General features: G+C 42.5%; 1 protein-coding gene across 1 annotated transcript in view; it reads right to left on the bottom strand.

Moving 5' to 3' along the window:
- The window catches only part of SERINC5 (serine incorporator 5), a 102,605-nt gene that overhangs the window by 18,144 nt on the left and 70,619 nt on the right, over positions 1-13,842 (bottom strand). Inside the window, exons 3-7 of the mRNA XM_032335864.1 lie at positions 12,889-13,067; positions 12,342-12,424; positions 10,551-10,644; positions 4,725-4,936; positions 1,918-2,013 (exon numbers count right to left, since the gene is read on the bottom strand). Of these exons, the coding sequence (XP_032191755.1) occupies positions 1,918-2,013; positions 4,725-4,936; positions 10,551-10,644; positions 12,342-12,424; positions 12,889-13,067 (664 nt within the window). The remainder of the gene's footprint in view (positions 1-1,917; positions 2,014-4,724; positions 4,937-10,550; positions 10,645-12,341; positions 12,425-12,888; positions 13,068-13,842) is intronic.

The raw sequence follows: 13,842 nt of genomic DNA, 5'->3' as shown, positions 1-13,842 counted from the left end.
GGACCCTGGGATCATGACCTGAGCCAAAGGCAGCTGCTTAACCTAATGAGTCACCCTGGCGCCCCAAGTAATCCAACTCTTGATTTCAGTTCAGGTCAGGATCCCCAGGTTGGGAGATCAAGCTCCATGCAACAGGCTCCCTGCTGGGACTGGAGCCTGCTTGAGATTCTCTCCCTCTCTTTCCCCACTCCCTAAATAAATAAATAAAAATAAAAACCATTTTACAAACATGCACATTCTGAGTATTAGAAGATGGACTACAATTATTACTGGCACTCACATTTGAGACAGCAAAAATAACTGTGCTGTGGTGTAAGGAATCTTTATTCTTAAGCCAAAGGGGAAAAAAATTTTTTTAACTGACCAAAATATGAACTTTTCTCTTTAAATAGTATTTCCTGAAACTACGAGTAAGTTTTCTGTTTGTAAGTGATAACTGCCATTTAAAAGAAAAACACTCTAACCAAAAACCTCACTATATTAAAACCAAAAATTAATAGCTGTAAAAGAAATTCTTAAAGAAGCTAGACAAATAAACTTAAGAGTCAAGATAGAGCTATTTTAAAAAAGAATTAAATCTAGGATAGACTATACTTAATATGAGACCTACAATTGTACCACTCTGCACTATAAAAAGCTCTAAAGACAAGACTCATACACACAATACATGTATGTAAAACTTTAAAGATGATCTTTACATTTACTTCCTACATTTAAAAAAGGAAAACAACTTCAATTTTCTATTCTAGAGAAAATATAGCACATTTATTTAACTTGATTTATAAAAGATCAAATGTACCCAAACATACACACATTTATAAATACTTCTGTGTATATATATGTGTGTATACATTTATATATACATTTATCACAAAACTGATATAGATAATGAAATACAGTGAGTTCAGAAATCAAAATAAAAAATGGTCTTTTGGGGCGCCTGGGTTCAGCTCAGGTCATGGTCTCAGGGTCCTGGGATCAAGCCCCGCATCAGACTTTCTGCTCAGTAGGGGGCCTGCTTTCCTCTCTCTGCCTGCCTCTCTGCCTACTTGTGATCTTTGTCTGTAAAATAAATAAATAAAATCTTTTTAAAAAATGGTCTTTTGGTGTTTTACTGACAAGAGGCTCATACATTAACAATTTATAATACGACAGGGCTCTTCTAGTTCTCAAATAATCTTTACAACCACTCTCCAGTAACAATAGCTAACCCACATAGAGTACCTACAACATGCCAGGACCATATACACACATACACACTCACTGAATTCTTTAAAACTACCCTATAAAATAGGAATCTTATTTAATTACCTTGATAAAATAATAATGAAAATCCTTACTTTAAAGACAAGGTATCTAGGCAGAGAGAGGTAAATAACCTTCTACAAGTTACTGAAGTGGCAGAAGCAAGCTATAAACCCAGGCGGTCTGACTCCCAAGTTCATGCATGTTCTATAGTCTCGATAAATAAACAGCATTTAAGAAGAGCAGTTCAAGTCAGCCACTGTTAGAGCTGGGCTCAAATCCTGTCTCCTGCTTCCTTCTCCCACTCTCTCTTACGTCAGAGAGATGACCACCTGAAGAAAAGTAAATTAACAACAAGCAAAAAACAACACAAAATAAGCAAAATACAGTAATGTTCATCGAAAACACAGAGTGGGAAAACTCATATTAGGCCCCAAAGCAAACTCAACAACCCATCTTTGTTCCTGTCTTCCCTACACAGCAGGAAGACTCAGGAGAAGAAATTTTTCATTTTCGTATCCAATGTTACAGACATTATCTAGTGAAAAATTTAGATCATCCATTCAATTTATTGTACCTTCGACATTCTGAACAACAGTTCAAATTCCTTCCTCCATAATGAAAATATTCGTACCGCACACACACACTCCCTAAGGTGGCGGGCTGGCTTACCTACTTCTACGGGTTTGCTGGACAGAGCCGAGAAAGTGAGATACGTCACGTAGCAGCTTATAAGCCCAGACTGCAGTAACCCGGAATGGGGCTGTCCTGGAAAAATCAGAGGGTCAGATTTTTAACACAGGGTCTGAAATTTCAAAAATAAGAAAGCCTAAGAAAACGAGGTCTCCATCCCCAAATGATGCTTCTCAAACCAAGACCCCCATCTCTGAAGGAAGGAAAAGGTCAATAATGTTATTTTCCAAACAACACTAAAAAGACAGGGAGAGGGGCAGAATTATCCACGAAGCCTGACTATGCTGTTTTAGAGACGCCAGGTTCTGCAGTCCTCTACTGCCACATCACTCTAATAACAACTGAATTAAGTGTACTGCCTGGTCCTCCTGAAGTTCATGGACACTAGTTCTCAAATCTTAAGACCTCAGAAGAAAATTCACCATCATTATCGGTGAGACCATGTAGCTTAGTGAGATAAATGGGAAACAGATGTCACAGGGCATGGATTCCAGATTCTAGGAGGCCATCAGACACTTGAAGTCCATGACAGCAGAAAAACCTCGACTTGTCAATAGACAAAAAACAAAAAACCTTCGCGAATACCAGTTCAGGTCAAAGAAGAAGGCACTGGGATTCAGCAGTCATTGAGGGAAGAGCTTTAACATGCTATAGTATTTAAATTAAATGAGGTGTTTCCTTCATTCAGAGTTACCAGGATATGACAAAAAGGATGTATCATTTTTGGGTGGAATTTTTAACCATCTGCCTACATGAAAGGACTCAGTTCATCCAGTCTTCCCTCTGATTAAATTTGTTTCAAGTTTTAATTGTTAAATTTTACTAACCAGGGATGCCTGAGTGGCTCAGGCAGTTAAGTGTCTACCTTCAGCTCAGGTCATGAGGTCAGGGTCTTGGGATCAAGCCTTGCATTGGATTCCCTGCTCGGCGGGAAGCCTGCTTCTCCCTCTCCCACTCTCTCAAATAAAGAAATAAATAAAATCTCTTTTTAAATTAAATAAATAAGATAAACTGTACTATACAACAAAAGTATATAAGTAGTCTTTTTTTTTTTTTTAAGATTTTATTTATTTATTTGACAGAGAGAGATGGTGAGAGAGGGAACATAAGCAGGAGTGGGAGAGGGAGAAGCAGGCTTCCCGCCAAGCAGGGAATCCAATGCAAGGCTCGATCCCAAGATCCTGGGATCATGATCTGAGATGAAGGCAGATGCTTAATGACTGAGCCACCCAGGCATCCCTAGAAATAGACTTTTATAATGCTGCTCTTTGACACGGGAATAAGACTCACTTCAGCAACTAATGGCATTAAACTAAATATTTCAAATTATAACTATTTTAAAAAGTAGGATTTAACCCAAATAGAAGTTTAATCTGAACACTAGTATGTTTTAGGAAATTCTTAACTGATCAGTTAAAGGGACTGGGAGATTAGGACTCTCATTTTCAATAATGTAATTGGAATTTTCAGTACCAGAAAACCTTTAAATTATTCAATACTAGTTCACTTCTTTTTTAAGTTTATTTATTAAATTCCTTAATCTCTACACCAAACGTGAGACTTGGACTCATGACCCTGAGATCAAGTGTCATACACTCTTCCAATAGGGATGGAGCAAGCCAGGTGCCCTAAGACTAGTTTCACTTTTTAGATCACCATTTTAGAAATGACTGGAGGCGCTATACATTATTGGCCACCTTTCCCTTTTCCTATTAAAAACCTAGATATCACTTGCATTTCATCTCCTGTAGAGTAAGATACCTTCAAGAAAATTAGATCATGAATACTTCTTTCTACAACCAAAGATGGTATTCTGGTCTAAGATATCAGGAGTTGTTTATAAAAGACAACTCAGGCCTATACTTTCTAAAGCATTTCAAATCCCAGTATCTCTTCCGTTTTTGCCTTTGTGGGCTTTTGTTTGTTTTTAAGTAAGCTCTAGCCCAAAGTGGGGCTCAAACTCATGACCCTGAGATCAAGAGTCACATCCTCTACTGACTGAGCCAGCCAGGCGCCCCTCTTCCATTTGCCTTTGAAACAACCTTGAGCCAGGAAGGTTTACAGATTTCTGTTGGCTTCACTGAGAAAGGATTTGGGTCTGAGGAAGGTTAGCTCATGGGGCTGGCTGCTGGCTCAGCCAGACTGGATTTTCTGTTTCCTGACTCCTACACCACATGGTTCCCGATTTCTGACCCAGAGGCCTTGGGTGAAAGATGAGCCCAGAAAGAGCTCCTTCTGGAGTTTTCTCATTCAAGTTTTACACAGGGAATACAAGGAAGAACTTAATACACACTCAAGGCATCCTCCACTTAAAGGGTCCCTGTAGTACATTATTTAATAATGGTAACATCTGGAGCGCCTGGGTGGCCCATTTGGTTAAGCGTCTACAGCTCAGATCATGATAGGATCAAGACCCATGTCACACTCCTTGCTCAGTAGGCTCCCTGCTTCTCTCTCTCCCCCACTCCCCCTGCTTGTGCTCTCTGTCACTATCCCTGTCTCTCTTCCTCTCAAATAAACAAATAAATAAATAAAATCTTTAAAAAATAATAATAACGGTAACATCTACCTTCCTGTTGACTGACTTCACCACATTCTGATCTTTCTGGACCCGAGGCACGCCAGCTATCCCATTCAGCCCAAGTGTGTCCCACCCTTCCTATGGCTGACCCCTCCACAGTAACTTAAGGAATGACCATAGTTTAAAAACACAAAAACATGAGGTTTTGCTCAAATTTAGACACAACAAAATACAAATCAGGGGGAAGGGGGAAAAATGTGCTTACGATTTTGGACGCAGGGCGAGATGGCTACTGCTGAAATGAGCAGACACAGGCCCCCATTCAGCCCCAGGAGAATTTTGTTTTCCAGGCAGCCATCTTTCTGTGTATAAAACACCGCCATCAAAATCAGGCCTCCGGTGGCAACGGAGTACATGATGAGTGTCACGAGGGCCAGAGCTGCGTACCACAGCTTGTTGGTAGCCGTGCCTGCAGTCCTGTTTCTCCACAAGTGGGTCAGACAGAGGGGAGAGAAGACAAGTCAATGCAGCCCCCATTCTCTGACCACACCTACCACCCCTCAGGCACTCACAGCGCTCTCAGGCCGCAGGCCAAGATAAACCCAACTGTCCAGAAGACCTATCCTTTTACCACAATTATGCTCCAGCAAAGCCAGAAGATACAGGTAAATATGCAAAAATGTTTTAGATCAGGCTCAGAATGTTTTCTAAACATGAAAACATTGTTTTTATGTGTGCTCATCAACTACAACGCACGTCCACAGACTTGACTCTACCCTCCCCGTTCTGAATAGGAATTACCCTGTGGAGGTCTTTGGCAAGTCTCAAAAACAAGTGGCTCCTAGATGGGGTTCTCTTCACATTTTCCCCGCTCAACATGGAGCCCGAACGTGCCACTGCCTCTTACTACTTTAGGGAGAGAAGCAGCAAGTCAACCTCACTCACAGAAAGACTAGCTGACCTCGGCCCTTTCATCGATCTGCTGCAAAGAGGCATCTACTGCTTCTCGAAAACAATGCCATGTAGGATGGAGGGAGAGTGTGAAGAGAATAAAATCAGCCTGGAAACGAGTAAAAATTATAACGGGATTTACAATAAGAAACTTCCAGAGATTAATCTGCTTTCTAGTTTATATACATATTAATAAAGGGAAGGAAGGAGTAAGTGGTGGTTTAATAATCTCTAGAAATTCTTCAGAAGAATGACCCAAAAAAGTGTTCCAAACCACGAAATAAAGAGGACAGAACAAGAGAGAGCACGGAGTGAATCAATGTTGTCCGTCTTACGATTAAAAGGCCCCACTGTAACTACGTTCCAACAAACCTTCACAGAGAGAGCAATTTGCTTCATGTTTTCACAAAACTGGAATGCATTCAGGCAACTTAGCTAAAATGTTTTAATTATGAAAAAGTTATTGTAGCCAGAGACAAACAAGGAGGACAGAGAGAAATGATAATGACCATCATATTCCTGAAACCAAGCCAGGCACTCAATGACGACAGAATTAGTCTAACATAAAAGGCACACAGAGGAAATGACAGAAAATGAGACTTATGAAAAATAAAATTCTAAAAGCCAAATGGTAATCAGTGACAGAGAAACAGAATGCATTGTGTAGAAAAAGATGAACACAGCTGACCAGTATGTGGGTGGGGTGAGACTGTTTCACCACTGGTCTTTTGGGCTGTTTTTAGCATATGAAGGGCTTTTTTTTTTTTTTTTTTAAGATTTTATTTATTTGTTTGAGAGAGAGAGAGAGAGCACACGCAAACAGGGGGAGGAGCAGAGGGAGACAAGCAGAGTGCCCTGGGTGCAGAGCCCAAGCTAGGGCTCAATCCCAGGACCCTGAGATCATGACCTGGAGCTGAAACCAGGAGATAGACGCTTAGCCAACTGAGCCACCCAGGCACCCTGAGAAGAGGAATTTTTTACAAAAAGGGAACAACTCCTGACTGCAATCTTCCTCTCCCAGCTCCCTCCTCCCCCACCACATCCTCATCACCAGCAGCAAAGTCTATGAGTTCCAACTCTGGAACATACCAGAACCTAACTGCTGCCATCATTGTTCGAGCTACAGTCAGGCCTGCTCACTTGCAACTCTATCCTCCTCCAATCTTTTCTGGAATTAAAATGTACATCATATCATGTTCTTCTTGTTTCAAACCCCAGTGATGCCCTCCCATCTCACACAAGGGCCCCAGAAGCCTGACATGATCTGAACCAATGCCTTCTCCTATCTCACCTCTGGTGCCCACCCTCCAGCACTAGGGGGCGCAGCACAGAGGATGCCCGTTTGCCCCTCAACACACTGGGCCTGGGCCCAGCAGAGTCCTGCCTCCATCTCTCCCCCTTCCACCTCTCATGGTTGTCTCCCTCACACCTGATTGGGAAGCCTTTCCCTGCCCTGCTCTCCCCAAAGCCCACACCCTGCTTTCTTTCCCTCCAGTCTTTTCTACCACTGAGCCTGTTACTTCCTTATCTGCTTGATCATAAACTGATGTCCTCCCGGTGCCCCTGCCCTCCCCAACAGGAGGAGGTAAGCTCCATGGATCAGGACATCACTGTGTTCTCTGCTCTTCTCCTGCTGTTGAGCGACTGGCAGATAATATGTGCTTAATGAATACTGGTGTGAGGACTATCAACCGTTAAACCATAACTTTGTGCAGCAAAGGTAGCAGAATGGCCGCCACTCCTGCGGCTTCAGACTCATGACTTCCGCCTCGGTGACAGCTTGCTCCGGCAGATGTCCCACATAGGTGCCATATCTTTATACTCTCTGTGCCTACCACACAGTCTGGCACATAATTAACCCCCCCCCCCCCCCAAAATGTGAGTAAATGCTAAATGGGAAGAAGCACTTGGAAGGAGATGAGAAAAGGACCAGAAAACCGGCAGAGTGCACAACACAGTATGCGGGTGCCAGGTTGGGAGAGCCGGCTGCCCTTGGGCTTGGGACTCAGTAGGACCCAACAACAATGGAAATAACAGATCTAGCACATTTAGAAGATGGGTCTTTGTGAGAAACACCTGAATGTACCTTCTACTTTTTGCTATTTCATTTTTGATAAAGAGTTGTCATTTCAAATCACAAAATTTGAGGTAGAAAGGAAAAAACACATTAAACATCTAATGCAACCATATTATTCTGTAAGTATGAAAACTGAGGTCAGAGAGGCCAAGTAATACACCTAAAAAGAAGTGGGGACATGAACACTTGGAGTCTCCTGGTTTCTGGGCCCAGGGCCTCAGGCCTATTAGCACTGGGATCTTTTCCTTCTCAGGATGTTTATTGAAAAGAGAAGAAAGGGGGGCCCTGGGTGGCTCAGTCATTAAGCCTTTGCCTTTGGCTCTGGTTGTGATCCCAGGAACCTGGGATCAAGCCCTGCATCCAGTATCCTGGTCAGTGGGAGGCCTGCTTCTCCCTCTCCCACTCCCCCTGCTTGTGTTCCCTCTCTCACGGTCTGTCAAATAAATAAATAAATAAAATGTTTTAAAAAAGAAAAGAAAGGGATGCTTGGGTGGCTCACTCAGTCAGGCATCTGCCTTCGGCTCAGGTCATGATCCCAGGGTCCTGGGATCGAATCCCATGTCAGGCTCCTTGCTCAGTGGGGAACCTGCTCCTCCCTTTCCCTCTGCCTGCTGCTCCCTCTGCTTGTGCTCTTTCTCTCTGACAAATAAATAGAGAAAATCTTTAAAAAAAAAAAGAAAGAAAGAAAAAGAAAAGAGAAGAAAAGGAAAGAAAAAGTACTTTGGTTGTTCCATTAGGAGTGATGTATTGTATTTTCTAGACTAACCCTGTAAGCAACAGTCTTTATTAAAAAACAACACCCCCCCAAAAACTAGTAAATTAATTTACCTGAAAATAGTTTCCTAGCTTAATCCTAATTTTAGGCAGACAAATCAGCTATGAATATGTTGACAATAGGGATTTTGTTGGGATGTTAGCCTCAACGCCAAGACAACAGCAACATCATTTGTCGCAAAGCTCTTAAGCCATTCTTATTGAGTGGTTTCTGGAAGGTTTTTACAGCAGCCTAACTCTTCCAAAATGCCTGTTACAACTTGGCATCAATAATTAGTCTCTGAAAATGGCTTTAGAATCAATCAAAACAGTCAAATCAGAGCTGAAGAAGCACAAGTATTCTCAAGAGAACATACTACTTAATGGGCAAATCAGGCACTCAGTATTGAAGACATTATTATTTTTAAAAGTTCAATATTTTGGGGGCGCCTGGGTGGCTCAGTGGGTTAAAGCCTCTGCCTTCGGCTCAGGTCATGATCCCAGGGTCATGGGATCGAGCCCCGCATGGGGCTCTCTGCTCTGCAGGGAAGCCTGCTTCCTCCTCTCTCTCTCTCTCTCTCTGCCTGCCTCTCTGCCTACTCGAGGTCTCTGTCTGTCAAATAAATAAATAAAATCTTTAAAAAAATAAATAAATAAAAAATAAAATAAATAAAAATAAAAATAAAATAAAAAAAAATAAAAGTTCAATATTTTGAAGTATACATGTGAAAATTTTACAAAAAATTTTGGATGACTTTTTATTAGACAAAATAAATTTCTGTAGTGCTATCTATGTGACTATTCAATGTGCTGTAAAATTTTAAAAACTGTAAGTATTTGAGTGCTTACTCCAATATTTACCAAATTAAAAAATGATAACACTAGCCTTTCACTCATGCGCCTCTTGATTTGTTCTCCAAAGAAACAAAACCAAAATCAAAATGAAACTACTACTACTACCAAGCTGAGGAATGTAATCAGAATGAAAAGTATTTTCAGGGGCGCCTGGGTGGTTCAGTTGGTTCAGCATCTGCCTTTGGCTCAGGTCATGATTCCAGGGAGCCTGTTTTTCCCTCTCCCTCTGCTGCTCTCCCTGCTTGTGTTCTCTCTCTCTCTCTCTGTCCAATAAATACATAAAATCTTAAAAAAAAAAAAAAAGATTGTCCAAGAATTCAGACCATGTGCTTTTTGTCCAAGATAAAAAATAAATTTCAAATTCATTCATTACTTTCTGCCCTTTTCCCAAAACATTATAAAATAACACAATACAAACAAAAATCTACAAAATAGCAAAAGTTTTATCAGGTACAATAGGTATTTTCATTCAAGTATTTTTAAAAGATTTCATTTATTTATTTGAGAGAAAGCACAGGGGTGGGGGGCACACAGGGCAGGGGGAGAAAGAGAAGCAGACTCCCTGCTGAGCAGAGAACCTGATGCTCATACTTTCCATCCTAGGACCCTGAGATCGTGACCTGAGCCAAAGTCAGGTGCTTAACTGACTGAGTGACCTAGGCGCCCTTCCATTTGTATTTTATAAGCAAAGTAAGACAACAAGAAGCCAAGTGCCTTGCCTGGAGTCACAAAGAGAGCCCAGCCAGTCTTAGCACTCAAAGGGCTAACCCTCTTCTAGCTGCCCGTCGCTCAATGTGGTTCAGTAATAAATTAAATAGAAATAAAAGTAGCTATTAATAGTTTGGCATTTCCCACTTCATTCTAGGATGTGAATCCCATGTTCAAGGCAGTTAGAAGAACTCTACATCTTTTAATTCAGGATGGCTCTCTAAGGCAGCACAACAGACCTTCCTAGTGAAGGGATCCTTATACTCTTAGGCAGGTTGAGGAGGAACCAATAAAAATTTAAGAAAACAACTATCATATTCTTTGCAGAAAGTGTATTTTCAGCTCCAAAGTTTTTTTTTTTTTCTTTTTAAAAATCTCTTAAGGACAGAAGCCTACGATAAAGCCTGCCCAAATTTTCAGGCACCCACCATCCCAACCAGGAAGCCAGGGCTGAGAAGTGCCAGCCCACTCAAAGCCCAAACGACAGCGCATGGGAAAAAGCCAAAAAGGGAAGAGAAATGAAATGGAAGAAGGAAAGGGAGAAAGGAGAGAAAAACAGCATGGGAGAGGAGTGAATGAAAAGGTTCAAAGAGCAGGAGTGAAGGGAAAGTGTGGGCCAGCTATCTGAGGCGTAAGCAGGCTGCTGATCCCAGCACAATTCAGAGCTGCTGGTTAACACCGTCCTGTGGGCAGTTTCTCTGAGCAGCAGGCGAGCTCACTTGGAAGCTTCCCCCAAAATGCACATACCAGTTCTTGTTCCATTTATGTGCGAACTCAACGAGCAGGATGAGTTGGATGCCTATGAAGATGAAGCCTCCGACGGCTCCCACATAGCGCCAGGCTGCAAAAGAAGACCATCGTCCCAAAGGAGCTGAGGTGACTGTTCTGGCATTGAGTTCAAAGGAGAATAAAGACTATAGTTATCTTTACCGTGTTCTTCTTGTACCTTTAATTTCCAGGCAATCCCATACAATGGGTGCCACCACTATACCCACTTCACAGATGAGAAAAATGGAGAGTCCATGTAAACCAACCAAGTCCCATAGTTAGTAAAGGACTAGGCTGGGATGTGAACACACAGAGTGTGGCTCGGGAGCACCTGGACTTAACCTCCATACCGCATCTGCCAGATAGCCTAAAAGATGAAGTCGTTCATAAAATCAACAATGACCCACAATCTAAAACTAAAAAACACAAGTTATGAGGTAAAAAAAGGTTCAAACTGTATTGCCCATGGAGTCACCAGAGACTAGTAGAGAAATGAGGTTCAGAGAGACTCAGATCCACTTCTCTGCGACACAGAAGCTCTAACCTTGAGTGAGCCATGTCGCTCCTCTGGGTTACAGCTTGTCTGTAAAAATGACTGAGCTGCACTAGAGGACCACTGGGCCCCTTCCCACCCTAAATCTACCATTTCCATACATAAAAGTACATCTGTAGGGAACAGAAAACTAAGTAACAGCATTTTAGGAAAAAAATAAGACTTAAATATAACTTCCTTAAGGACTACAAAAATTAGTATGACCCTAGGGGCACCTGGGTGGCTCAGTGGGTGAAGTGTCTGTCTTCAGCTCAAGTGGTATCGCAGGGTCCTGGAATCGAGCCCCACATCAGGCTCCCTGCTCAGTGAGGAGCCTACCTCTCCCTCTGCCTCTGCCTCTTCTCTCCCCACCTGGTCCATGCATATATGCGCTTTCTCTCTCAAATTAGTAAATGAAATCTTGAAACAAAAACAAAAAAATTAGTATGACCCTAAAAACTAGCCAGACCCTAGTGACCATCTGAGGGGCTGTGGGCTGTTCCTTACGGACGGCTACTTCGTGCATGTTTTTACTACTTGAACTAGACACATGAATTTGTATGGGTTAAACAGAGTTTCGAACCACTGAAATTCAGGCTTTTTTCCCTTCCGGACTCTTATGAAAAAAGGCCCCTGTTTCAGGTATGATTAAAGGCTTCCAATTAAATTAATTTTGGTAAATCCTACATAATTCGGTGTTACACAGTTTCACATCAGGTAAGTTTACAGGTAGGACTAGGACTAGAGGAAGCCGGTCTGATCTCACCACAGCTGCAGGCAGATCTGAAGCTGTTAGGACAGCCCGAGGTCGGGAGCAGGCGGATTTCCCGGGCGGTTCCCTGGGAAAGAACAAGGCCTCCCTGGGCCCATTCAAACATGGCTGATGGGAGTCATGCTGACAGGCCAACTGGTTTTCAAACACATTTTAAGTGCCCCACTTTTCCCCTCGGGCCAACAGCCTTAAAATTATCCTTTGAATTCTCTCGGCTGCAGAGGAACACCCAGCCAGAAAGGGAGGAAATAGGGGAGAGATCAAGCAGGAGTGGGTGTCGAGGGGAGAAGAGAGGGAGAAGAGGGTGTGGATGAAGAGTGGGCAGGGAAGGAGGGGCTTTTTTATGAAACCACAAGAAAATCACTAATTCAAAATATCAAAGGCACCCCGGACTACGGTTTGCAACAATTTTACAAAACGGGTAAGGACAAAATAAATAGGTACCACCCAAATACCCCATTTGTACCATTCAGAAAGGTCTCCTGATCTGGAATGAAGAAAGCTCCTGAGCACATGGCCCCCAGCAACAGAAGTTTAAAGAACCAAAAGCTGGAAGGGAAAAAAAAAAAAAGAGGAAATGTATTTAAATGATATTCATGGAAGGACAAAAGAGCTCTTAGAAGGTAAGTATGTCAGCCCATGTTTCTGTTGTTGGTACTGTTCCTTCCAAATCGAGGGGAAGTAATTAAGTGACTGGAGACTGCCTTTTCCCATAATTAGACCAACCCAACCACTTTGTTGAGGTGAGGGGATGATGTAGGGACAGGCCTTAACACAAGAAATAAAAACTCTCGTCTCCGCTGCTTTTCTCGTTGTGGTACTAAGTGTTACAAATAGGACTCTAGTTCTTAGGCCACTGAGGGGTGGCAAGTCCCACCGTCCCTAAGGTCAGTGTCAACAATTTCAACTAGAGGAAGAGTAGTCAGACGGTCTGATGAGCATGAGGTTGAGGAACAGTACTCTAAGCATCAGGGGAGACCACCTACCCCCACTCTCGAAGACCAAAGACTTACCCATTGTGAATATGCGCTCTACAACCTTTGCTGCTATTGATTTTCAGGGTCAGGAGGCAGAAGATGAAGAAGAAACAGGCCATTCCAAAACAGACTCTGTACACTGCAGAATACCCCACCAACTTCTCACAGGTGTCACCAGCTTTAATGCCTTTACAAATATCTTCATAAAATGGAATCTGAGGAAAAAGAAAAAATTCATCTGTTCAAACTGGGTGAAGAGGGGCTCCTGGCTGACTCAGTCAGAATAGAATGTGACTCTTGATCTTGGGCTGGTGGGTCTGAGCCCCATGTTGGGTGCAGAGATTACTTCAAAAGTAAATAAGTAAATAAAGGGGTGCCTAGGTGGCTCAGTAGGTTAAGCATCTGCCTTTGGCTCAGGTCATGATCCCAGGGTCTTAGAATCAAGCCCCACCTGGCACCCTGCTCAGCAGGGAGTCTGCTTCTCCCTCTCCTTCAGCCCGGTCTCCTCTGCTTGTGCTCTTATGCTCCCTCTCCCTCTCTCTCTCTCTGAAATAAATTAATAAATAAATAAAATCTTAAAATAAATAGACTTCTAAAAAAAAGAAAGCCAGATAAGGAAGGGATGTCATGAAGTGTTTGTTCAGCACAAGTCATAACCCAATGTGGAAATGTACGTGGTGCACAGAGAAATGCAGACTGAGAAAAAAGTCCCTCTTCCAAAGACTTTTTCTTAATTTTCTCGGAATCTTTTTTTTTTTTTTAAAGATTTTATTTATTTGATAGAGATCACAAGTAGGCAGAGAGGCAGGCAGAGAGAGGCAGCGGGAAGCAGGCTCCCTCCCTGCTGAGCATAGAGCCCATGTAGGACTCAATCCCAGGACCCTGGGATCATGACCTGAGCCAAAAGCAGAGGCTTTAACCCACTGAGCCACCCAGGCACCCCTCTCCGAATCATTTTTAAAGATATAGTGCTATAATGTACCATTTCAC

Source organism: Mustela erminea, chromosome 3 (assembly GCF_009829155.1).
Source record: "Mustela erminea isolate mMusErm1 chromosome 3, mMusErm1.Pri, whole genome shotgun sequence".
NCBI lineage: Eukaryota > Metazoa > Chordata > Mammalia > Carnivora > Mustelidae > Mustela > Mustela erminea.
The sequence above is the reverse complement of the archived record's forward strand: the minus strand, read 5'-3'. Positions and strand labels throughout refer to the sequence as shown.